This window comes from Megascapheus bottae, chromosome 19 (genome assembly GCF_031878675.1).
Source record: "Megascapheus bottae isolate mThoBot1 chromosome 19, mThoBot2.hap1, whole genome shotgun sequence".
In the NCBI taxonomy this organism is placed as follows: Eukaryota; Metazoa; Chordata; class Mammalia; order Rodentia; family Geomyidae; genus Megascapheus; species Megascapheus bottae.
In genome coordinates, this window is record NC_143527.1 from 37958313 (window position 1) to 37985679 (window position 27367).

A 27367-nucleotide genomic window follows, 5' to 3' on the forward strand; every position below is an offset into this window, starting at 1 on the left:
AGCTCAAGCCCAGGACTGGCAAAAAAAAAAAAAAAAGAATAGATTATAAAAGATTCTAATCTTTTCTAAAATTTAAGATACTTAAAATATTCCAAATGCGGAGCCTTTAATAGGGGCATTTATTTATTTTTGTCAAAATTGGTCTTCAGATTTTATTTGGCAAGTATAAGTTTTGGGGGCAAGAATCAACTCCAAAATTGGTCCTTATATAAAATAAGGCTTTGAATTAAATCAGGAAGATAGATTCATAAAATATGCACAAAACTGAATGCCTTGTTTGGCAAATGAGAGTTCATAGTACTGTCTTTCTAAAATGTTGCCATTATTTATACCAGTTGTCTCAAGGATTCCCTCTTGCTGTAGCTTACCTAGTTTTTTCAGGTCACTTTCCACTGCTGTGAGCTTGTCATCATAGGTTTGGCGAGACGTCTCCATACCACCTGTCACATTGTCCATTTTCTCGACAACTAAGATTTGGGAAACAACAGATTAGTCTACACTACCCATATAAAATATTTGTTACAAGATCTGAGGTATTTTCATGATAACATAAGGGAAACAGATTATTGAAATCAAATACAGAGCTAGCAGTCTAGGGGTGTGACTAGTGTAACACTTGCCTAGCAACTTCAATCTTTAGCACACCCACAAAAAATATAGCCAAGTGTTACGATGCATACCCGCAATCCCAGGACTGAGGAAGGAAGGCATAAAAAATTTTAAATTAACCCCAAACAATTTCTGAGACTTAAAGGCATAACTAGATCCTAAGAACAGTTCAGAACAGACAACTTTCCACAAGTAAATTCTATGTCTAGATTATGGTCAAATGGTTTCTTTTTCTAAGGAACAACTTGCTTGTTTCTTTCTTTCTTGCCCTAGGCCTTGAATGCAGGGCCTAGACCTTATTCCTGAACTTTTGTGCTCAAGGCTAGCACTCTGATATATCTGGCTTTTTCTTTTCCTTTTTGGTGGTTAATTGGAGATAAGAGTCACATGGACTTTCCTGCCCAGGCTGGCTTCAAACTAAGATCCTCAGATCTCAGGCTCCTATGTAGCCAGGATTTCAGGCATGAGCCATCAGCATCTGACAAAAAAAGGACAACTGTTTAGCGTCTGTCTGGCACAACAATTATGAGCTAATTAATCTAGTTTATATCAGGTGTTCCATTCACAAATGATTACATGGGAAGAGTCTCTTTGAGTTCTCTTAGGTAGAAGAAAGTTCATATTAATTTGTAAGCCAAGGAATCACTCAGATGGTAAAAAAAAATCACAATGCAAAATGTGGTTTTTGAGAGGGAATGAAAGAGGCTGCTTATTAAGGGCCAACCCTCTCTTCCCAGGGAAGCCTTAAGTTTCTCATCATGGCCTCAAACAGTCAGGCCAGGAAAACTTGCATGGAGCAGTGGACTGGCCCCCAGGGGTGTGTGCCAGGACTAGCCAGAGAAGCTAACGGATGTGGGAGGAGCAGGTGCAGGCTGTACAGAGCCTCTGATTGGTTTGCTGACTGACATAGTTCATGGCTATCACATTATCTTGAGAGTCATGCTGCTTCCTCCTACAGACACTTTACTAACCCCTGCACAAGCCACTCTAGGTGGTGACTCTTCTTTGACACCCTTCCAGTCTTTGCCAGGTGGTGTCTCCCTCTGTTATCTGTAGACTCGCTCTTTAACTCTATTGAGACAAAGGACCAATCCAAGCATTGTGGTTTTTCCATGTCATTTCTGCTAGGTATGTGTTGCTTTGTATTACTGGGAAATTGAAACCTACCTGTGTTCATTTTTATCTAAGAGCTCAGTGTATGGCATTAAGTAAGTGTTTAGCAAATGCTTCATTATGCCTGGTATTTAATAAGTGAAACTTTGCCTTGAGTGTAAGCAAACACACAATGGGACCAAGCAGGGAGCCTCTGAACACTGTTGAAAGGATAGACAGACCACAAAGGTCTGTTCAATCACCCCAGCTAGGAGACAGGAATGCATTCTCTGAACTCCCTAGAAACTTTGCAGGATACAATGTGTTCTATGTATTTTAGTCAAGCCAATTGTTGTTGTTGTTTTTTAAATAAAATATGGGATGTTTACAAGTTTAGGCTCAGTTCTGATTCTCAAATCAAAACATATGCCTCTGTTTTCAAACCACACACAGGATTGTAAGTCCTGCCTCTTTTCTGAAAGCCACAGAAACCTCTAACTATGTTGGTAGTCATTTCCTACACTCTTTCAATTCTCTTCCATTTTAGCCTAGAAAAACACACAGCTATCATAGACAGATTCAGGTTTCCTTACCATAAAAAGAATTCTTTAAAAAAAACAACAACTAAAGAAATTGTTAGCTCTGTCTTCAGCACTGCAGGGAAACTATTTTCACCCAGCCCCATCAGTGCTAGGAAAGTGGCTCCATGCACGAGGGTGTGTGTCTGTGTTTAAAAATAGGACTTCAGCATAAAGCTGTAAACTTCTGGCTACAATGCTGGCAGCTGGCTAGTACATGAAACACAGGCTTAAGAGGCTCAGTGTAAACCCTCGTGTGTGAGCATGGCACTGTCTTGCTTTTTACTCTTCATTTTCAAGCCAGGATGTAGTAGTAGAGCTGTTTTGTCTACCCTACCAACTCCCAGCTCCAGAAAGGCCCCAGTGTCCAGATTATTACAGGAGGAAAGGGGCCAGGAAGCACAGGAGGGCTACAACAGAGTGGGTGTGCATGTGCATGGATGTGTGCAGGTACTGGAGCTGTACCTGGACTCAGGAGCTGGGTGCTATCCCTGAGCTTTTTCATTCAAGGCTGGTGTTCTTCAACTTGAACTACACCTCCACTTCTGGCTTTTTGGTGGTTAATTGACAATAAAGAGTCTCACGGACTTCCCTGTCTGGGCTAGCTCTGAACCGTGATCCTTAGACTTCAGCCTCCCAAGTAGCCTAGCATTATAGGTGTGAGCTGCTGCTATACAGCAAAACACAGTACAGGGCCCCTTTAGTGGAGACCGTTTTGATGGAGAATTTTTCTTCAGAACATTAGGTTTTGGGGTTTGATCCTGAAGTGCCCCAAAGCAGCAAAGGTTACCCCATGATAATCTGACAATAAGACCTTTTCTGTAAGAGCATTTTAGCCTGGGCCACAAACATCCTTGTTTTATTTCTACACATTTAAAAAAAAAATTGAGAAGGATGGGTCAGAAGTTTGGCCTAGTGGTAGAGTGCTTGCCTAGAATGCACGAAGACCCTAGTTTAATTCCTCAGTACCATATACACAGAAAAAACCCTGAAGTGGTGCTATGGCTCAAGTGGTAGAGCTCTAGCCTTGAAAAGCCCAAGGACAGTGCTCAGGCCCCGAGTTCAAGCCCCCCAAGACTGGCAAAAAAAATGAAAAAGTGATGTACAGAAAGATTACAGTTACATAAGTAAGGTAATGAGTACATTTCCTTTTGAACAATGATACCCTCTCTCTTGTTGGTTCCTTTTTTCCCTTTTTTATTGACTCTCCTCCCCCCAAGTTATAAACTTCATTTCCAACACCGTGTCTAGTGAATATTGCTCTTGCATTAGTTCACCCTCTGTCTCACTGTTTCTGTGGTTCTCTTTCACTTCTCCAAATCAATAAACTTATACACAAGACAAAGGGTACCAAAATCAAATAGAGTGATCACAGAGGAAAAAAAATGAAAGAAAAAAGAAATAACAAAACAATCATATTTGAATTTTTAGAAACTTTAGCTGTGCTGTCAACTTTGGAAAAAGTATCCCAGTTTACCGTGGGCATTATACAGAAATTAATAACCATATTGGTCTAGAAATGTTAAACTTAATTTTTTTTCATTTGTACAGGGGTAAACACACTGTATTAAATATATAAGGGTTTATCCACGTGGGTTTGATTACAGAAACTAGTATTCTCTCAATAATGAAAAAAATGTCCTTATACATAGCTCTTTCATTGCATTTCTTTGATTTTCTCTGCTCCTCCCTCCCCTACTACCAGCCTTCTCTCTTTCTTCTTTCTCGTTCCCTCACCACTCATTCTGTAGAGATCCTCAGATCTGATTGCTGAGTAGCTAAGATTACATGTGTGAACCATTGGTGCCTGGCATTTCTACCCATTTGTTGTCATTTTTGGCTGTGGGGCTTAAACTCCAGGCCTGGGCCCTGTCCCCAAGTTCTTCAGCTCAAGGCTACTGCCCTACTCCTTGAGCCACAGCGCCATTTGTGGTTTTCTGGTGGTTAATTGGAGATAAGAGTCTCACAGACTTTTTAGTGCCCAAGCTGGTTTTGAACCATAATACTTAGATCTCAGCCTCCTGAGTAGCTAGGACTACAGGTATTAGCCATTGAGCCCAACCCATTTTTTAAAACCAGTCCTGAGGCTTTAATTCAGGGCCTAGGCACTGTCTCTGAGCTTCTTTTTGCTTAAGGCTAGAACTCTACCACTTGAGGCACAAGGCCACTTCCAACTTTTTCTGTTTATATGGTACTGAGGAATCGAACCCAGGACTTAACAATGCATGCAAGGCAAGCACTCTACCTCGTGCCAGGCCACATTCCCAGCTCATTTCCACCCATTTTTAAAGGTCTGATTCCTGTGCACACCTACTGAACCTTTACACAAATGACAAGTGAAAGTTCTATTATCTCTATAATTCAAGTGTCAGAAACTTCCTATTCTTTCATGGTACAATGAAACCTCACTGTTTGGTACTTTTCCAAAGTCACCCAGCTTTTAAATGACTTTGAGGGGTATCAGGCGGGGAGATCTAACTCCAAAATTCACATCCTCCCCTGCAACTCTACATTACCTTCAAGTTAGTATTTCTCTTCCTCCAATCTGGTTTCCACCACTAAAAAGAACCTTGAAGGGAAGGACTGTCTTCTATATATTTCATCTCATCATTATCACTGGATATTTATTAAGCCTCTGGCATAGAGGCAGACATCAAAGATCCAAGAAGTGGAGGCCACACATAGCCCTGGCCCTTGAGGAGGCCAACAGTGAGCAAGCACAGAGCTTCCCACTCAGTGCCCCCACTGTTGCTTCTAACCTGAGCCCCTTTTCATAGGACCTGGGGAGTCCCAGGAATTCCCAGAAAGCATTTCTGCCTTACATATCATGCAGAAAAACAAAACCTACAGCTTGCTACCCAGAGTTCTAAGGTATTTGACAGTGTGACTTGATGTTGATCCAGAAAGTCACTAGTCCTGTTGTCATTTTAACAGAGCCTAGTGGCAAGATAGATATTCTGTGGCTGGGAATGGTGACTTACAGGAGATTTTTTCCTACGTTGTGGTACTTAGTTTTGAGTTCAAGATTTGTTAGGTATGTATTTGGGCTACATGAGTCAAGTTCCAGTCCCATTTTTGCTTTAGTTATTTTTCAAACAGAATCTCACATTTCTGCCCAGGTTGGTCTGGATACAATCTCATTTATACTTCCTACAGAGCTAGGATTACAGGCATGAACCACCAAACCCAGTTTTTTGACTGAAATGGGTCTTACTTTTTTTGTCAGGTGGCCTTGGACCTTTGAGTCTCCCTATCTTCCTATAAGTAGCTGGAATTAATAGGCATGCATACCACACAAGGCTTACAGGATGCTCTTAATGAGCAAAATTCAGATTTCTGACTCTGTATCTAACCATCCTTAGCAAAACAGTCTAGTGGGCAGGGCAGTGGAGTAGGATGTTCCTGTTCAGGAAATACGTTGGAGGAAACACGACTCAGTGAATTAGTTGCCCCTGTCACGAAGGCTCTGTTGACAATGATAAAAGGCCCAGGTGGAGAATGCACCAAGCTACACGTGGCCAAGAATGTGTATCTGCTTCAGGATCACAGCACTCCACTGCCCTGCCTGGTAACCAAGCTGTTCTGTAGCTTAGCCAGCCAAGGAACCTTAAGTAGAAACTTACTATATCCTAATTCATGGCTGTGGGAGAGACAGGCAAGAAGGAAGCTGTGTGGACTTGCCTTCACCAGCGCTGATAGAGGAATCTCATTCCTCCCACTTCTGCACATCCCTACATCTCTTTCTCTGCAATTCTTTGACTCTGTTTCCTCCTTCCTCTCTCCTCATCTTTTCTCTCTGCTCCCCCCCCCCCACCAACCTTATCTCTCCCTTCCCACTCATTCTGTGGACAGCTTGGCCCACTATTAAAGGGACTGCTCTCATCTTTCTGCCTGTTGCATTTCAAATGTGAATTCACCAGAATCTTATCAGCAGCAAAGAGGAAACTCTGTAAACGTAAGGAGAAAGTACATCTGGAAAATATCATTTTGTTCCTTAATGATTGGTTTGGAAACCAGGAAGTCCAGGTTGTATTCTCTTTCTGTTGGAGGCCTGAGGAATAGAAGTAACGAGAGGCAAGATGTCATCTTGCTCATCTTACATTGGCTCCCCAGAGATCTTCTCCCTTTCATCTTGGTAATGTTATTCCACAGGGCAGGCCACGCTGATCTCCAAGTTTTAGGTTTCTAGGTCAGGCTTTGAGGGGGCAGTGGTCCCCTAGCTGCAGATTGCTTACAGGTACCCAAGGCATCTATTTATTTTCCTAGAGGTCAGGCCTAATCCACCATCCAACCACACATCTACCTCTATCATCTATCCACCTAAACATCCATCTTCTTCCCCTCCTTCCTTCCTTCTTTCCTTTCTTCCTTCCTTCCACTCACCTACCCATTTCTCTATCCATCAGTAAGACAAACTATAGACACCCAGGCCATAACGACACAGAGTAAAAGTACTAAAAGTAAAGAAAGAGTACTTTGGAGTTTTGGAAAGAGCCAAGAAAAGCAAGAAAGAACCATATAGGTGGATTACAGGCAAAAGGGGCTCCAGGCACAAATGGGTAAAAATGGGGGAAATAAAAAAAAAAGAAAAATCCAGGGCCAGGAGTTTGGCCTAGTGGTAGAGTGCTTGCCTAGCATGCACGAAGACCCAGGTTGGATTCCGTGGTACCACATACATAGAAAAAACCAGAAATGGTGCTGTGGCTCAAGTGGCAGAGTGCTAGCCTTGAGGAAAAAGCCCAAGGACAGTGCTCAGGCCCTGAGTTGAACTGGGAAAAAAAAAATTAAAAAAAAATCCAAGTTTGGTGGATCAGCCCTGTCCTCTTACCTACTAGGGAGGAGAATCACAGTTCAAGGCCACTCTGGGCAGAATCTTTGTCAGACCCCCTCTCAATCAGTAAGGAGCTTGGTGTCTTAGTACAGGTCTGACATCCCAGCTGTGTGGACAGCATTAATAGGAAGACGGCAGTCCAGGCTAGCCTAGCCATAAAGTAGGACCTTATCTGAAAAATAACTAAAGCAAAAGCAACTGAAGATGTAACTCAGGTAGAAGAGCACCTGCCTAACAAGCTTAAGATCCAGTGTTCAAACCCCAGCACAACTAAAGCAAACAAAAAGAAGAATCCCTTCCTTTAGCCTTTTTTTTTTTTTGGTATGACTGATGGCATAAAGACCCCAGCTCTTATTTCTGAGCAGAGGTTAGAAACAACCATAAAATGGTTTGGGAAGTTTATGAGTTCTCATCGCCCCCAGTTTATTAGCCAACACATTCACCCATGCACGATGCCTCGCTTGAATATGGCTTTAGCTCTGGAAGTAAAACTTGTGGGCTAATAGCTAGTTCTGTGTAATAAGGAAGAAGGGACAGCTACTTGGAAGGCAAAGACTCTGAGGATCGTGATTCAAAGCTGGCTGGGGTAAGCATTAGCTGGACCTGAACTTAACAAGCAAATTGAAGGATGGAAGGAGGTGGTGCCCACCTGTAATCCCAGCAGTGTGGAAAGGTATCTAGGAGGATTGCACTTCAAGGTCCAGCCTAGGCAAAAGAACTTGGGACTTTGCCTGAAAAAAATACCCTAAGGACAAAAAAAGGGATGGTGCATGACAGATCCCTTACCTATCAAGCACAAAGCTGAGTTCATACCAAAGTACTAAAAGAAGGAAGCAAGGGAGGAAGGAAAGAAGAGGGAAGGAAACTCTAATAACCAGGACCTATTATAGGACTGGATGGATTCTATTACCTTGTCTTGGTTCATCTCAAGTATCATGAAGATACTATGATGGCCATTTTACAAAATGCAATTAGAACCTTTAAGGTATGATGCTAGGTACCCAGGTTATAGACCCAAGTAGACACATGAAGCAAACACTTACTCAACATCCACAGATATATTAAGATCAGTTGGACCCAGATTTAAATTTTGACTGGCCAGATTTGAGGCCCATTCTCATTCCAGCATGCTGTGTTTCCTTAGGGGAGAGGTGAGGAGGAATCACAGCAGAGGGAATTCACTCTGATCTTTCCGCGCCCCACCCCATGTCTGGTTCATAGGCTGAGGGACAGAGAAAAGATCAGGTGCACATCTGCTTGGTTAATCCATAGATCTGAGGGAAGACAGATGAGATGGCTACTGAAAGGAGGGTTTGAAGGTCCACAGAGAGACATACTAGGATGTCTCTGTGTAGCAAACGTCTATGGCCCTGACGTTAAGGTACATTTCCATGCTATGTTCTATGAAAGGGCATATGCCTTGGTGATTTCTGAATCAGGACGCCTGCTTCTGTGGTGTCTGTGAATGACGGGGCAGGGATGAGGAGAAACTACTCATTCTAGAAATTGGGAGGATTTGGGCAACAAATTTTGTTATCTGAAGTCAGACAGGTGTAGTCCTAACGTGTGTGTGTGTGTGTGTGTGTGTGTGTGTGTGTGTGTGTGTGCATGTATGCACACATGTGTGCACTCAGGGCCTGGGCCTGTCTTTGAGCTTATGGGCTTTCTTTGCCTGCCTGGCTTGGAACAATAATCCCCAAATCTCAGCTCTTCGAGTAGCTAGGATTACACTGGTGCCCAGCTGGCCTGCCCTTTGTGTAAGGTAGAGCTGTGTGCAGTACTTTTATGGAGCTATATAAACAGCAGTGACCAATCATAAGTACAAAGAGAAAGAAAGTGGATTCATTGGCCAATCCCTGCATGAGTAAGTTGTATCTCTGAAGATCTTGTTTTTCTTAACCTGTCCATAGTGTTTTCCCATCTGCTGCCTCCTGAGTTTCCAAGAGCCTCTTAGAGACAAGATAGGGGGAAAAAATAGAGGCAATGGCTAGAAACAGATAGGCTAAAACAACAAAGGGGTACACAGTATCTTCACAGCTCACAGAGAGCCATTAATGTTGAAATGAGTCAGAAAAAACCCTTGATATAGCTATAAACAGACATTTTCCATGAATTATTCTCTAAACACTTCTATAGCCCTTACATAATTGTACATCACATAGAGATTCTTTCAAGAGAAAGAATATGCGAAGATGTGTGCATTCTGTGCAGATACTTCACCATTTCACATAAAGACCTTGGCATCCAGAGTTTCTGAAGCCTTGGGGAGGAGAACCTAGAACTAATTTCTCATAGACACAGATATATGACTGTACCTCATATTTGCAAAGGGGAGTTTTTTTTTCATGCTTAAAGTAATGAAATTTTTGTTTGTGCTGGTATGTAGTTGTGTTCAGGGCTGATACTCTACCAGTTGAGCCACAACACCATTTTTTTTCTGAGTAGTTTCACAGACTTTGCTGCTTAGGCTGGCTTTGAACCCCAATCCTTAGATATCAGTCTTCTGAGTACCTAGGCATGAGCCACCAGTGCCTACCTTCATTTTCCAGCTATTTGGTGGTTAACTGAAGGTAAGAGTCTCATGGACTTTTCTAACTGGAGTAGATCTGAACTTCAATCTCAGATCTGAGCCGCTGGAGTAGTTAGGATTATAGATCTGAGACATAAGTACTCAGGAAAAGATAAAATTTTAAATTCCCTTGCTATTTGGAAAGAGAAAGGAAAAGACACTTACCTTTATATCCCAAAATGGCTACTGTGATGGTTAGCAAGGCACACAAAATGTATAATAATATGATAGAAAACTTCAGTGCCCAGTTGTTTTTACATTTGGTACATTGTGTTCCTTCCTGAATACCTGTAAGAGAAGTCACATTTCAGGTAATAGTAAACGAAACTCATTTCAGACAGTATCTTTTTGTATTTAGGTTCAAATGCCATGGCTCAATTATTTTTACCTATGTTTTACAATGCTGCATAAAGAATTTTAAAATCAAATAAACTATCGTGGAAATATAAACCTTTGAAAATTGTATTATATTGTTATGGCTGCATTTAATATGACCTTAAAATAACATATCATTTTGTGTTACAGAATACTTTTAAATCACCTACTGTTTATTATGATTAAAATTTAAATAAGCATCATCGTGGGACAAAGTATTTAAATGTTCTTGTTTTACATCTGACAGGACCTACAGCAATTCAGACACAATGAATCACACACAAAAATACCTGGGACTTATTGTTTAAATTTTTAAATCTTTTTAAAAATTTTGTATTATAAAGATGATGTACAGAGGGCTTACCTAAGTTATACATTATATAAGTCAGGTAAAGACAATGCCATCCCTTCCCTCACTGCCTCCCAGTTTTTCCCTCCCATCTCTACCCAAAGTGAGGGGGTTCTTTTTCCACCGAGTGTCTAGTGAGTATCACTGCTGCATTTATTCACCCTTTGTCCCGACATTTCTGTGCCCTCTCCCATTTACTTTCCCAAAGACAGATAAATGAACAAGCAAAAATAAAAATGACAAAAGAAAAAGAAACCCTCTTGTTTCCTTCCCCCTAAGAATCCTTCTTTGGTGTCTCCATGTGTGAATACTTAAGAGTCCTGTAGAAGACATCATGTCCTGGTGGACTTATCTCTTGCGATGTGTTTCACTGGTGTTCTGGAGCTGGTTCAAACTTGGGCTTAGCCAGTTGTTAAACTGGTCAAAATTTTTGTTATTTAACTGATAATAGCAAGAAATGATCCCCAGAAGGGAAGTTTACACCATGGAAACTGGTAAACACTACAAATTAGCACTTCCTTTCCCCCAAAGAAAAAAATGTAGTTTATCCACATGCCATTGGTTTTAGTGTCCTGAAACACTGTGTGTGTGTGCGTGCACGCATGTGCACATGCATGTGCAAAAGAAGTTCTACGGCTTGAACTCAGGGCCTAACCTTTTGTGTTCAAGGCTAGTACTCTACTACTTGAGCCATAGCTCCGCTTTTGGCTCTTTCAGAGGTAGCTTCTTGGAGATAAGAGTCTCATGAACTTCCCTGCCCAGGCTGGCTTTGATCCGTGTTCTTCAGATCTTAGCCTGATGAGTAGCTAGGACACAGGCATGAGCTACTGAGCCAACAGTGATACTTTTTCCTGGGGCTGGGACTCAGGGTCTGGGCTCTGTCCTAAATCTCTCTGTGCTTAAAGTCAGCACTACTCCTTGAGCCCCACTTCCAACTTTTTCTGAGTAATTTACTGGAGATAGAAATTTCACAGTTTTTCCTGCCTAGGCTGGCTTTGAACCACTATCCTCTTATCTCAGCCTCTTGAGTCTCTAGGATTATAGGCATGAGCTACTGGTGCCTGGCTAACACTGACACTCTTATGATCAAATTCTCAATAATAAATAACCCTTTTGTTATCACACACAGGTAGACAGATAAATCCTACCCATTATCTAAGTTATTGAGTATGGTGAAAATAAGTATGGAACATAGAAAAACCAGGTATTCTTTTTCATGAGAAGAGGAAAACTTTTAACTTTTTGGGAAGAAGAAAGAAAGAGGAAGGGAGAGACAGAGAGAGGTGGGAAGGGAGAGAGGAAGAGGAAGAAAGGGAGGGAGGGAGGGAGGGATAAAGAAAGACCAACAGCCTCTTCTAAGTTTCTTCTCTTACACCCCAGGACTACAGAAGTAAAGCCACAAATGAACTTTCCATCTGATTGATTAGAAACACAGAAGACAAAGTTGATGTAGCTTTTAATGTGAAAATCGCATTGTATAGAAGATGAGAATGTCAGGAGACTCGCAGTTTCCTACCCTGTCTCCCTTTGTGTGTCTTACTAATAGCGTCCCCAGGAGTGACCAAAGGATTGGTTGCCTAGGGTTCTCTTCATAATCTCTGATGGGAAAGTCATGAGGGGTTAGCTACAGTCCAGGTTTCTGCCCTCTGGCTTGAAATTTTACCCACAATGCCCTTCTTCGGTGAAAGGAGTTCTTCAGCTGTATTTAATACAAAATGATGATGGAAACAGCACATAACAATGACTCAAATTAGCTCTCTGGGTTCAGCCAGAGTACTCTAGCTACAGACATAAGGGGAAGGCCCTCACTACCCCTTGTCAGTGTCATAGCTTAGAACAGCTTCTCACCCTTTGGGGTACACAGAATTACTGACTCATTAGGAGACCTGAGAATGAGGGAGGTTATACAGATGCTTTGGTCCATGATTATACGTGGATTGTGCTTCTCCAGCTTTAAAAGGAAAGGCTTCTTTTGTCACAGTGTTGGAATGCAGGTCCCAATTCAGGAGGGTGGAGTTAGGAATGGATTTTGTATTTCTAACAAGGTCCTGATACCTGGTCTGAGGTGCACACACTTGAAGAAGGTAGAGTTTAGTCTAGAAGACAGGAATGCTGGGGAACTGTTGACTAGCTAATGCCTTGAAGGTGAAGCTATCAATCAGACTCATTGATCAGGCAGCTTCTTTGGTAGAGTCAATCAGCTTCTTTGGTTAACCATGTTCTCATTATTTTTTCCCCAGTCCTGGGCTTGAGCGCAGTGTCTGAGCACTGTCCTTGGACTTTCTCAAGGCTAGAGCTCTACCACTTGAGCCTCAGCACCACTTCTGGCTTTTTTCTATGTATGTAGTACGGAGGAATCAAACCCAGGTCTTCATGCATGCTAGGCAAGCTCTCTACCACTAGGCCAAACTCCCAGCCACAGTGTTCTCATTTTTAAAATGCCTTTAGCTTTCTGCTTTACTTCTTTACCAGCCCCCTGTATATGGCACTAACTAGCTCAGCCAAAACAGATCCTCAATTACATGCCTGTAATCCCAGCACTAGAAGAGGTTGAGGCATACATAAAGATAACGAGTTCAAGGCTAGCCATGTCTACATAGTGAGACCCTGTCTCAAAAAGCAAAATAATAACTAAACTCTCAGATATTTAAATTCCAAAATACCATGAGATCAGGAATGGCAACTCATACATATAATTCTAGTTATTTGGAAGGTAAAGATCAGGAGGATTGGAGATCAAGGTTCCAGAACAAACCAAGCAAAAAGTGAAAATGTATCCAAAACAAAGACAAGCTAAACAAAAAGCACTGGGGACAGGGCTCAGTTGGTGGCTAAAGTGGTAGAGCATCAGCCTACCAAGCATAATGTCCTGAGTTTAAACCTCAGACCTCCAAAAACTGAAACAAAACGAAAACATGACTTCACCATCATCTACCCTCCTTTCCTTCCTTCCTTTTCCCCTCCCCTCCCTTTGCCTTTTTGCGGGGGAGGGGCACTGGAGTTTGAACATAGAATCTTGAGCTTAGTAGCATAGTTACTTAAGCCACACCACCAGCCTTGCTTTTTGCTAGGAATTTTGGAGATGGAATCTAGCAACCTTTCTGCCTCACTGCTTTTAAACTGTATCCTTCCCAGTCACAGCCTACTAAGTGGCCACAACTGCAGGTGTGAAACACCAGCACCGGGCCATCTACATTTTCTTCATGTTCACTGGCATCCTGTACTGCACCAGGTTCAGAGCTGGCTCCTCTACACACAGCATGTCTAATCCAAAAATTTACCTTGCAAGGAGCTGTGATCGCAGGAGCTGAAATAACATATGTGTTATAACCAGGATTCCAACCCATGTCTTCAGATGCCACTGTCTCTCCACTAAATGCTATGGTGCCTGCCTCTGCTCGTCCCATCCATTACTACTGTCACTGTAGCATGAGAGCTTCCTTCTCAGTGGAAGCTTCTTCTTCCATCCCCACAGGAATCCAGCCTCACCCTGAACTAAAATACTACTATTCTGAAGACGTTTATCCCGAAGAAAAAAACAGAAAAACAAATACTTTCAATGGCCCACCCTTCAGGACACACACAGACAGACGAGGACACCTGGGGACACAGACACACACACACACACACACACACACACACACACACACACACACACACACACACACACACACACAGCTCTTAAAGTCTCAATCATTTGATAATTTAAAATGAACCAAAGCTGCATAACATCGAGTAAAGGTGAATACATATCTGAAGTCAGGAAAAGAAGTGCATAGGGAGATTCACAAGCGCGCCACATTCCATGTTGAGAACTGATACATCCATCTAGATGACAACAGGATTGCAGGACCAAAGCCTTGCCCAAAGATTGGATGGCACTTCCTTTGGTGGTGTGAATTTCATTCCCTTTCTAGGGGTTGAGTTCTTTCCTTCCACAGAAGAACCTCAGAAGATTTGATTAGGGATGAGAATGGACCTTGAAGGCTGGAAAATAGCACTGAGCTCAAGTGACAACTCTGGATGGGTAAAGGGAGGCCAGTTGAGGGAAGAAGCCCTATGTCCTTTCCCTCCTGACCTTCCCTGTGTGCAGGCGTTGGGTTGCCACTGGACATTTTGTGCCCATAACATCCATCCAGATTCACTCCCAGACAGCTGACACTGGCTCGCCTTCTGAAAGGCAGAGACAATTCCCTGCTGTGTGCGTTTCTCCCTGCTCCCTGTATCTGCACTAATCAACATCAGATGGCACTGCCTGGCCTCTCTTTCCACTTGACACACTTTCTCTGGCTTGTTTTCTCTCCCCCTGGAGACTTATTTTTAATAAGAACCCTTGTTTTATCTTTCCTTCTCTACCCTCCCCTGGGAGGACATCTGGTCAAACATACAGATGCCTACTACAAAGAGACCCACCCTGCTGGCTCCTGGAGCCGTGGGTGGGGGCAGGGGGCTCCTTGAACCTAGATGGTCACAAAAAGAAAAAAAAAACATTTCAGAGAGATATGCCTGTTACCAGCCTTTGTGGTGTTTGTTTTCTTAGCATTACTTTTCAGAGACTGGGGACTTTGTTCCCATGAGAGGGAGAGGAAACGCAAGCCAAGCTGCAGAATGCTGCAGGGGAGATGTTCTAGGTCAGGAAGGAAAGTAGTGTTGCCTCTTCTGGAAAAACCTATCCTAGCAGCATGCTGTAGTACTTGCCTTTCTACTTGGCATCCCTCTTGTATTATTTCCTGCTCCATCCCATCTTTGCCTCCTGGGTTAAATGTATTTCTCACTGTCCCATTTTGTTATTCCAAAGCCTTTGAGGATCCCCTGAAGCCAGAATCACTCTGGTGAATGCCTCTAGTATTCCACTGAAGTTCAGAATAGGCAGACAATGTGGTCCCCCATGTCTAATTTTTAATTTTCCCAGGTTACCCTGATTCCAGTAACATGTTTCCAAGGAGCAGTGTGGGGTTGTGGTGGGTGGAGAGGGGTTAGCTGGTTGCAGGAATAACTGAAATACTCCAGCAATGGCAAGGGCGAAGGTCCAGAAGAATTCACCAGTCGAGAGAATTCCTTTCTGCTGTGGTTTCCCGTAAAGGGCCCTCCCAAGTGCTGTGGTTCAGGCTCTAACCCAGTCTACTTTTCCAATCTTTATGGAAGAAAAAAGAAAGAATCCTGTCTATTCTTTTTTTCCCATCATGTTTGGCCTCTATGAATCCATGGAGATCAACCTCTTTCCTTCTAGGCAGAGGCTGGGCTGAGGTCCCCGTTCATGCCTCTGAGATAATTCACAATTGTCCAAGTCTGTATCTCAGTGGTGTGACTCTTAAATATCATGTTACCAAAGAGGAGCTGCAAGAAGCTGCAAGACTGCAGAATCTACAACACCACAAGTTTTGATCTGAAACTTGAAATGACCTTTTTATATGGTTTTTTGTACTTATTAATCTGTTGCCTGATGGCATATATTCCCATAAACCCAAGTGAGTGATTGGCTCTAATGGCATAACTGGTGATTCAGATTTATTCCTGTATGTAATTAAAGCACCCTCCTCCACAGGAACAAAACCATCAGAGTTAACATCCTTGGAACTTGCTTTTATGTTTTGCAATATCACCAAAACTTAAATACAGAATCCTCTGTATCCCACAAATAATTAGCTATCCTTATTTTAAAGGCCACTTGTAACATAATAGAATATAGATTTAGTCGGTAAAAAAAATTATTAGGATTAATTTAGTTTCTCCAACAGCAATCTCAGCATTGAACACTGCATATATGTGTCTGTCTTTCTACCTACCCACCTGGGTTTGTAATGAACTCAAGGCCTCCACTTAAGCCATACCCTGCTGGCCCTTTTTTAAAATTTTATTTTAGTTTTTTTTCAAACAGGGTCTTGAACTAATTTTGTGCTAACGTTGTACCATAGTCCTCCTGCCTCTGCACCTCAGGTAGCTAGGATTACTAGCAGGCAACAGCAACCTGGGCCGGACATCTTTTTATGCCAAGTTTCCTAAACAACACGGAGAATCACAAAAATGGAAGCAGAAGAAGAACTGGAAATAAAAATCATTTTCTGGGTTAAATAAATGAAACCTCGCAGGTACTCTGTGTTCATAAATATGCATCTAAGCCAGAAAAATTGCTTCGAAGAGAGTTTTATGAGCATATGAACTCTTCATCGTTCATTTGGAATGTATAGTCATATTCTGCACATTTACCAAGGGTATATTTTCTTTTGGTTAACTTTTTTTTTCATGTGTATAAAAAGAGAGTCCATTCTGGATTGGCTTGAGTGTTAAAAATTTAAAAAAACACGTATTATTTGTTTAAAATTTTATAATTTATACTCTGCCTTCTAAAAAAGAATAATTGTAGGCAAAGACCAGATGTAATGGTCTCAACTCAGAATATAGTATCCACCAGAATGTACAGTGTCTCAAAAGAATGTCATTTTCCACTCTGTGGTTTAAAAACTGAGGATCTTTTCTTATGTGGGCTGTCCACAAATGCTTTCACTCAGGAGTAGAAGGATCCTTACTGGCTGGGGAAGTCAACTAATCTATCTCTCACCTTCGTCCTTTCTAACTGACCCCTCTCCTTGGCTGTCTTCCTGACCATTTCATCCCAGAGGCACAGAGCCAACCATCAACAAACCTAATAGCTGGAGCCATTTCTACAGTCCTGACAACTTCATTCCATGGAACACCACGCCATACGATGCCCTTCTGTGATTAAGTGTTCACCCAGGTTATTAAAACAACTCATGACAATTTAGCTCCAGCTTGCTATCAAGAATCCACTGTCTAATTGAAGCAGGCACTTATATACCACACGAGTATTTGCAGCGAGGCCATCAGACACTGGTTTAGTGGATGAGATTTGCTACTGGTGCAAATGCAAGGGAGAGAACTCCAACAGAGGGGACCGCTGTTCTGAAGGACTTGATACTGGCTAGGCTCTTCATCCTTCCTACTTATTCTCATTCTTAAGTTTATAGAAGTTGGGAAAGCACTGAGTTCCAGAAGTTGAGACCCTAAGCCAATGAGAGGCTGAGAGTTGAAGGTAGATGGGTCACACACAGCTTTGCCTAATTTACTTGGGCATGTGCAAAACAAAAAGGCAGCAAGATGAAGGATGCCTGACTAGGTAAGCTGTGGGGATCTGGTGGGTTAGACTTGTACTCTGAGTGTCCTGTCCCCATCAGTCAGGGCAGAAGCAACCTTTCACATGGCTGGAAGTGACTGGTCTCTGAAATAGTGGCCCAAGCCAGTCCCAATTAGCCAATGACAGGGCCCAGGACAGAGCAAGCTGTGATTTCTCTTCCTAAGAAAATTCTCCCCTAAGTCAATGTTCGTGAGTACAGGAGAGGTCAGGCCTGGCTGAAGGTCTGGTGGTAAGTGAGGCTCGTGGCACCTCACAGGGTACTCTAGCATACTGCACAGGACGTGGTGTAACCAGTGAGGCAGTGAGAAAAGAGGGCTCCCCAACCAGCTCCCTCACATCCACCGGAACCAGCCGCAGCAGCTGCAGGGGATTTCCCAGTCCTGACACCCACCCAGGATGTCGATGTTTTGAGAGAGGTGGGCTGCACAGGAGCCTGGCAGTCCAGATGCAGTCCTCTGGAGACCATCTGCTCCGCAGGCATCCTAGGACACCCCGTTGTCTGCTGGGGTGGACGATGGGGGATACAACAGAAGGAATAGGAAACATGTCCTCAGACCCCTTCCCAGGCTGAGATGCTCTGTGTGTGTCTGAGTGTGCAAATCTAAAGCCGACAGCAAAGATGGGAAACAAAAGTGCACCACCCAATACCTGCTCCCAGAGTTATTCCTTTACCAAGGGCCACTTTGGGGCAGCTGAAGGACCAACACAAAATCAGCAGTGCCTTTGCCATCATGAACCTCTGTTAATGGAGGCTATTTGTTGTGACTCACCGGAATAGTCCTGGGGCATGGAAGATATTCAGAGAGGCACCCAAGTCCACTCATCCACATCTACCTACTTCAGTGTGTGTGGGGGTGGGTGTGCGCGCATTACTGGGCCTTGAACTTAGCGTCTAAGTGCGGTTTGGCTGAGCAAAATGAAGCCTAAGCCACTGCTAGGTACTTGTTGGTGCTCTACCACTCGAGCCATAGCTCCGCTTCTGGCTTTTTCATATTTATGAGAAGTAGAAATTTTACAGACTTTCCTATACCACAACCCTCAAACCTCAGCCTCCTAAGTAGTTAGGATTTTAGGTGTGAGTCAGTAGCATCCATCTTAATTAAAAACAAAACAAGACAAACAATCCCCCCAGAAAACTAGTGTTGGGATAGCGTAAGGGAGGGTAGGCCCAGTGTAAAGAAAAATAGCAATCAACTTGATAGCCATTCCTCATTCCTCACTAAATATATGTTTCTACTTGTTTAAGTGAAGACTATACTTGAAGACACATACAATTAAGAGACAACAACAACAACAACAAAAAGAGATCACTGAGTAAGGGAATGAAACTTTTTCTTTAGGAAAAGAGCAAAAGCCTAGCCGTAGACAAGGCAGGAGGAAGGAAAGGCTGCAACACAGGGATAAGCACTAGGCTGGATACATTGCAGGAGTGTTCCTAGATTCAGGTAATTTGTATCCTTGGAAGCTGGAGACCTGAGGTGGAGGGCGTCTGTGCTTCCATAGTGACTACTTTCCTTAGCAATAAAGAACAGATTTGGCACCAGTGGTGAAAAGCACTTGGACATTGAAGGCAAAGTCGAAAGTCAATCAAGCCTGTCAGGTGTAGAAATGAAAGCTCTGTGGAGATTTCTCGGGAGCCCTGTGGTCTCTTTTAACTCCAGTTGAAATGGACACATTTTCCACATGAGTGCACAAAGGTGAAAGCCCATCAAAGTGTGGCCTGCTCTTGCAACAAAATCATTCCAACAGGAGTCACATGGTGTCTCATTCTAGAATCACAACCCTCATTCCAGAAAAATATGTGGAGACATACACATCTGGAAACAATTTCAAGAGACCCATGGGTGCCAGAAACCACCCATGGGCCTGAGAATGAGAAGTGACTTGAAATAGGACAGGGGAAGATGTCAGGGTTCTTTCCTACCAGAATTAATGGGTTCTGATTGTCTGAAACACTGATACCCCTCATCTCCAACACTGGGGTGGGGGATGGGAGGAGTGATGTTAGAAACATCTCCTTCCTCATTCTTCTTCCTAATTCCCTCTCTTGGGTGTCTGGCTGGAACAAAACTTATTTGTGAGCCCCTGGCACCAATGACCAAGTAACCCCAGTAACACATCAGGTGTTGTACGAACAACAGTTGCTTGTATGCCACTGGGACAATCCAGTGCAGAATAGGGCAAAAGACAGCACCACCCCAAGAAGGAAGGAGGCAGACAGAGAGGAGGTTGAAGTCAACAAGTACAATGTCTCCAGGGGAGGCCCAGATGTCCCATGGAGAAATGTCCTACTTAAACAATCTCCAAAAGTTGGCCATTGGCCTTGTGGAAACCAACAGCAAAAGCAGCAGCTGGAGAGAGCACATTTCAAGTGTTCCCTCTCACCTCTGGCTTCATCGTGATCATGTGCAAGTGTGCCTACATAGGTTCCTCTGAGAGTGTCTCACCTCACGGAGACAAAGAGTTGAAGTCTATAAGGCTTCACATTGTATGTCCCCAACTCCGATCTCACCTACTCAGCCACACAGAAGGCCTCAGGGCCTTTCCCTAGAAATCTCCATAGGGATTTATTCAAATATCAAATATCTCCAATTACGCTAAGAAAAATGTGGCCAGAAGCGTGGCCTAGTGGTAGAGTGCTTCCTAGCACACAAGAAGACTAAAGTTCGATTCCTTGGCATCACATACATAGAAAAAGCCAGAAGTGCTGCTGTGGCTCAAGTGGTAGAGTTCTAGCCTTGAAAAAGCCCAAGGACAATGTTTAGGCCCTGAGCTCAAGCCCAGGACTGGCAAAAAAATAAATAAATATATATATATATATATATATATGCTTACTTCCATTTACTTCCTGTTCCTATTTTGGTTTTCTCCATAGCATTTATGGCTATTTTATATACCAGGTATTTTACTTACCTTTTGGCTTACATTGGTTCTATGCAGGGGACTTTGGTGAAAGCTAGTGTATGGTTAAAACTATGCCTATCCCATGTGGCTGCTGAGAAGATTAACAATGTAAACATATGTGAAACCCCTGAGAAACAAAGTATATACTAAAACTAGGACATGTTTGTTACTGTGTATGTGTGTGTGTGTGTGTGTGCATGCTGCTATGAGGGCTTGAACTCAGGACCTTAGTTTTTTATTCAAGAGTGGTACTCTATAATTTGAGCCACAACTCCACTTCTAGCTTTTTGCTGGTTAAACTGGGGGTAAGAGTCTTACAGACTTTCTTGTGTGACCTGGCTTTGAACTACAATCCTCAGATCGCAGCCTCCCGAGAAACCAGGATTACAGGTTTGAGCCACCAGTACCAGGCTATCTATGTAGTTATACCTGATTATATACATTGATCATTTCAAATTCTGAATGTTCTAAACAATGATCTTTTTTCTTTTGCCAGTCCTGGCTTGAACTTGGGGCCTGAACACTGTCCTTGGGCCTTCTCAAGGCTAGAACTCTTCCACTTGAGTCACAGAACCACTTCCGGCTTTTGTCTATGTATGTGGTACCAAGGAATCGAACCCAGCTCTTCATGCATACTAGGCAAGCACTCTACCAGTAGGCCAAACTCCAAGCCCAACAATGATCATTTTTAAACCCAATGTGCACTTATTATCAACCCATTTTATCATTTAAGAGGCTGAGGCTACACAGAGTGGAGGAAGATCTTCACTAGCCATACAACAGATGAGGACCTCATATCTAAAATATATCTACAGCTAAAAAAATGAATCTCTCTAAAACAAATCTTCAAAGAGCCCACCATTCCATTAAAAAAGGACTTCTCTGAAGAGGAAATAAGAATGTCCTATAGACACATGAAGAAACGCTCGACATCTCTGGCCATGAAAGAAATGCAAATCAAAACAACTCTAAGATTCCACCTCACTCCAGTTAGAATGGCCAGGATCAAGAAATCCAGTAACAACAGATGCTGGTCAGTATGGCAGTTCCTTAAAAGACTAAATATAGAGCTCTATGATCCAGCAATTCCACTCCTTGGCATTTACCTAAACGTCCAGGAACAAAGGCATACTAAAACTACTAGCACAACGATGTTCACTACAGCATTATTTACCATAGCTAAGATATGGAACCAACCCAGATGCCCCTCAGTAGATGACTGGATCAAGAAGATGTGGTACTTATGCACAATGGAATTCTATGCTGCCATCAGAAAGAATCACCCCATTTGTAAGAAAATGGAAAAGACTTGGAAAAAAATCCTGTTAAGTGAAGTAAGCCAGACCCAAAGGAACATAGGCTCAATGGTTTCCCTCATTTGTAATAATTAGTACAAACGGACTCTTCTTGCAGAGGATTACAATAGCTCAAAACCTAGGTACATAAAGTCACATAGGATGAGACTAAATGAAAGGATCTCTAGGAAATGGAAACAAGAGCTTTATCTTGTATGATTATTGTTCTTTTTTTCATATATTTTTTATTGTAATTAATAGAAGGGTTACATTTTATTTGCAAGATAGAAGGTGCATTACTTCACATACATTGATACCCTTTCTCATGTCTTGGGATTGTTCTTAATGTACTATGTTATTTCTTTTTTTTTTGCCCTTATGGTTAATCTCATAATGTTACTGGATCTGACTTTGTTACCTGATATATTTTATATACGTTTATTTGTTCATTTGAAATAGGACAGGGAAGGGGGGAAAGAAAAGATGATTGGGAGGGGGAAGGAAATGGGACAAAAACATGAGAGAGGTATCAATGTGTGAGAAGTAATGTACCTACTACCTGATGAATGTAACTGTAAACCCTCACGAAGAAATACTTAAAAATAAAAATATATGTACCTTTGCAGAGAGAGAGACAGACAGACACTGGGGCTACAAAAGTTTATGTGATATTCCACACTTACAGGTTGCAGAGCCAGGGTCCCTAGGACCCCAGGTGGATTTCATGTTCATTCCCTCTACACTGTTTGAAAGTCCTAGGATAGGTGAGTGGCAGGGCCACCCCAGGGGGGCAGGAAGTGGAGAATACTGAATCCAGGGAGCATTTACTTACACATCTGCACGAGTCTAAGATGACGATGGCATTCTGTTTACTTCCTAACTTTTCCAAAATACGTACCAGAGTTTGCCAGTTTAAAAAAAAAATGTTTTCATGACCCCAGAAAATCCATGGGCTGGAGACATTTACTTTAAACATTCCTCCCACCAAAACAGGAAAGGAGGCAACGCACAGGAGTTTATTATAACAGCTGCTTTCATACCCCAAACAAAGTTGGGCTGTTTTTGGCAGGTTGCACCGTAGTCGAGTTGGCAAGAAGCTGACAGACTGCATGAGTTTCCTTTTCAGAGATCATTTTGCTTCCTCAAAAAGACCATGGCTCGACTGTATCTAGTGTGAGCAGCAGCTGTGTGTCCCCCATTGCTCTTCTGAGAGGTCTACCCTCGCTGGGCCTCGACAGAGCCATGAGTAGATACAGCAGAAAGAGCTTTGGCATGGCCAGGATCATTGGCTGGAACGCAATGATTCCTGTAGGCACTGCTTAACCCTCCAAACCCGGGTGCTCATTTTGTGGGTTAGTGAGAATGAGAGGTTCAGGGGCAAACAGTCCTTGGCAGAGAGCCAGGCACAGTGGGCACCCCAGTGTGATGCTAAGGTCACCGTGGTGAGGTCTTTAGACAGCTCAAGTCCCAGCAGCTCCTGCTACCTCTCCTGGGTTCACTGTTTTATAGCAGGCCCTTACCCAGCAATGTCCAATGCGAACCTTTACCTGAAGAGCTTTCCATCATATCTACGTCTGTTTCCTTCAGACCCTTTGTGAGTCTGATAAGAGATGGAGTCAGGCCAGATGTCAATGTTCTTGGCATCCCATGGAGAAAGGGAAGGAGAGAAGAGGGCCCGGTGGTGGCCTGAGGACAGGGCTTTAGCTGGAAGTCCTGTAGGAAGAGAGCGCCCCTGGCTGTTGAGAAGTGCACATGGCTAAGCTGCACCTGCTGCAAAGCCCAGGGCTCAACAAGCACTTCAACCCCTCCCATCTCACAGCACAAGAGAACCAGCACAGGAAGTGCTCAGCAGAAGCAAGCCAGGGAGTCTAATGCCCAGTCAGCCTGGCTCTGGCTCAAACTCACATAAAGCCAGAAAGGATTTAAAGGACCAGAAGCCTAGAAAGCCTGGATCCCTTGGCTAGCTGGATCTAAGGGGGGTGAGTACTAGAATGTGTGCAAGGGACAGTCCCACAAGCTGCCCTCTTTGCTCTCCAGCAACCACAACTGAGCCTCACAGACAGCACGGGCCCTGTGCTCAAAGGGAAACAGTACTGCTCAGCTTTGGACTGGAAGGAAGGAAATCCCAGGCAGATGATGGCAGCTTTCATGACCTATTTTAGACTGAAAGTTTGCACTCCTCTATCTGTTCAGAGCTAGAGTCAAGAACACTTGCCTTCCAATGAGAGAAGGGGAGGGAGAGGAGAGGGAGAGAGGGAGGGAGGAAGGGGGAGGGAAGAAGGGAGAGGAAGAAAGGGGGAGGGAGGGAGGGAGGGAGAGAGGGGGAGTTGATGAGTAGCCCACAGATGGGGCTTCGAAGGCTGGGACAGGTTGATTGGGGGACAGGTGGGGCCAAGAACTGCTTCTTCTTAATTTGGATGTTAAAGCATTCCACATCCCTGATGCCAGATCAACCAAAAGGAGCCTGTGGCGTTGTGTCTGTCTTTAGCCCTGGCCCCAGACTCAAGTGGTGACATTCTGGATACCCCATGGTTCTCCCTGGCTGAATACCAGCTTTGCCTGTCTCCTAGACTTTTTGTAAAAGAAAACAACCCAGCAATTATCTGTGGGTGGAATATCCGGGAGCAGTTAGCACACTTTCCACTGTTGACTCGGGGCTCTCCCTGCCTGGCCCTTTTCCCAGAGGGGGAAGGCACCCCCCTGCCACGGCACCAGGATGTGTCATGTGTCCATCTCATGGCTCTGCAGGATACAGACTCCACATTCAAGTTGTGACTTAAAAAACCCAAAGTAAGGAAAAGTAGGCAGATGAAGGACTATTTTAAGTCTGTTGCACTCTTAAGGGAAAGGAGCTGTGAGGTCAGGTTGCAGGCTGCAAGAACATTCTTCTGTTCCTATGGAACTGCATAAAACCCCCAGTGTATTTCTTAAAACAAAAATAAGTGATTGTTATGGTCCTTCAGTCAACTGACCAACATCAAATCCCAAGGGACTTGGTGAGTGAGAGTAAAAGAGGCTTAGGAGCAAGTCTTCATGGTGATGTTCTGACAACTGCTATGAAAAGGTGTCAGTTACACCAGACACTGGTGGCTTGTGCTCCTAATCCTAGCTACTTAGCTGAGAACGAAAGGATCACTGTTCAATGCCAGCCCAGCAGAGATGTTCTGCCTGGAGTTTTTTTTTCCATATATTTTTATTGTAATTAATAGAAGGGTTACATGATATTTGCCAGATAGGAGGTGCATCCTCAAGAGTTGGGCTCGGTGTCATACACCTGTCATTTTACTTTCATGGAAGGCTAAGACTGGATCACATTTCCAGGCCAACCAGGCAGAAGAGTCCATAAGAATGTTTCAACAGAAGCAGCTTGAAGTGGTGCTATGTGTCACCCAAGTGTACAAAACACCTAATTTAGGCAGACTATAGTCTAGGCCTAAGCCTAGACAGGAAGCATAACTCTATCTTAAAAATAAGCAGCACCAGAAAAGGGCTGGAATCCTGATTCTTTGGTAGAGCACCTACTTAGCAAGTTCAAGGCCGAGTTCAATTCCTAGTACCACAGAGAAACATACATACAGATGAATAGACGACACAGACAGACACACAGACAGACAGACAGACACACACACACACACACACACACTCAACTTTACATAGTATAACTGATTTCCTTTGAGACAAGTTTCCTAAGAAAATTTATTTTGTCTTCCTTTTAAGACCCTCCACTCCTTTCTGCCACAATGTAGTTGATGCCTATTTTTTTCTCTCTGCATATGGACTCCCAGATGCTACCTGATCAATTTCCACCTGCCTTCCCCCCGCCATACACATCCTCAATTCTCTCAGCAGATCCATTTATCCCTCTTGATTCTTTCTACCAGCATCCATTAGGACTGCCAGAAATAATCTGGAAGGCCCTTAGCTGAGGAAGGGGCAAGAGCATGTTGACAGTGGGGTGACTGCTTTATAGAGGAGGATTGTTTCCTATTTCTACACAACGTTGCAAGTTCATCAGGAGAAAAAGTCTAAATGTTCTCCTACTTAATAACCTCCAAAATTGGAAAGAGCAAAAGAAATAGAAGAGCTGGGCGCTGGTGATCTCAGGAAGCTGAGATCTGAGGATCCCGGTTCAGAGCCAGCCAAGGCAGGAAAATTTGTGAGACTCCTATCTCCAGTTAACTACTAAAAAACTGGAAGTGGAGTTGTGGCTCAAGGTTGTAGAGCACTAGCCTTGAGCAAAAGAGCTCAGGGGACAGCTTCCAGGCTCTGAGTTCAAGCCCCACTGCAGGAAAAAAAAAAAAGATAAAAGAAAAAAAATAGAAGAAAACCAATAAAGAGGAAAAAGGAAAAAACCAAAGGAGGAGCAGAAGCAAAGTCTCAACTTCGTAGTGATCATGATATATTTAGGTCAAAGCTCAAGATGCTAAACTTTCACATGCTCCACTCAACGGCCTCTGAGCTCCTGACAAGTGATTTAGACTGAAGCAGTCTGCTCCCCAAGGGGCCTTGTGAATCCCCAGGATGCTGGGTCAACACAGAGAGCTAGGGAGGTGCCCAGCGAGGCAAAGGCCAGGCCTGGCCCACGTGAAGGAACTCACTCACCAGCTCCTGGGAGAGCTGCCAGATAGGCAGGGGAAGAGCCATCTGTCACTGCCTTTGCAAGACCAGCTTAAGAAAGCACAAGCCCAAAACCACAAATGAGAAGATGAAGCTATATATCCGGAGGAAAAAGCAAAGATTTCTATCCAAAGCTGAGGTAAGAGATTTTTTTTTCCATTGATGAAGAAAGAATCCTACTTCCCTCTGATATAGATTATTTTTAGCCCATTTTTTAAGTACACGTGCCTCAGCTGCTCCCTCCCTTAACATTTTCAGCAATATCTTTCTGCTTAGAAGATGAACCTACCAGGAACCTGAAGGCAGAGGCCTCCCCATCTTGCTCTCTGTTCAGGACATAGCCATGCCTGTCTCCTGCTGGCTGCCTGAGTCAACCACATCCCCTCTGCCTGGGGCACTGTGCCTGTTTACCAGGTCAAAATGTGCTCAGAATCTCCCTCATGTAACAAGGACTTAAATAATACCCTTTCAACTATGTCACCAGCAGCTACCATAGTAAATGCTCCAGTCATAAGATTTTGCATAGGTCTCTCTGCGTGTAATTACATACACACAATATATGCATATGTGCACGTACAAGTACTCTTGCATCTCCAGAGTTATGGCTTCTAGTTAAGGCCCTAACACAATGTCTCTGAATAGGGAACCAGCAGTAAAACAGAGGCAGTGAAAGAGAGGGAACTGTATATTAAATAGTTGTAATTGTTCAGAAATCTTATGTGGGTAACTGAAGCTTTCAACTCTGGCAGGACATGTTCAAGCTATTTGTATGAAGGAAGAATAGGTAAAAGGAAAGGGAATAAACAAAACAGGCAGTAGGCCTATAAAAGACCCCCACCCCCCCCCAATCCAGCCCAGCTCCCAGGGCAATGGTCCCTGCTCAATAGGTCCTGTATGATTTCTGTTTTGAATCCATCTTTCCCCATCCCTAGGATAGTGGCTATGAGGCCAGGTCTGGCATAGTGGCACATGCTTGTAACCCAAGCCTCATGAGC

The 27367-nt window shown here is 43.4% G+C and overlaps 1 protein-coding gene across 1 annotated transcript in view; it reads right to left on the reverse strand.

The window, feature by feature from the left end:
* The window catches only part of Colec12 (collectin subfamily member 12), a 153454-nt gene that overhangs the window by 21659 nt on the left and 104428 nt on the right, over positions 1–27367 (reverse strand). The window contains exons 3-4 of the mRNA XM_090353364.1: positions 9845–9967; positions 369–467 (exon numbers count right to left, since the gene is read on the reverse strand). Of these exons, the coding sequence (XP_090209490.1) occupies positions 369–467; positions 9845–9967 (222 nt within the window). The remainder of the gene's footprint in view (positions 1–368; positions 468–9844; positions 9968–27367) is intronic.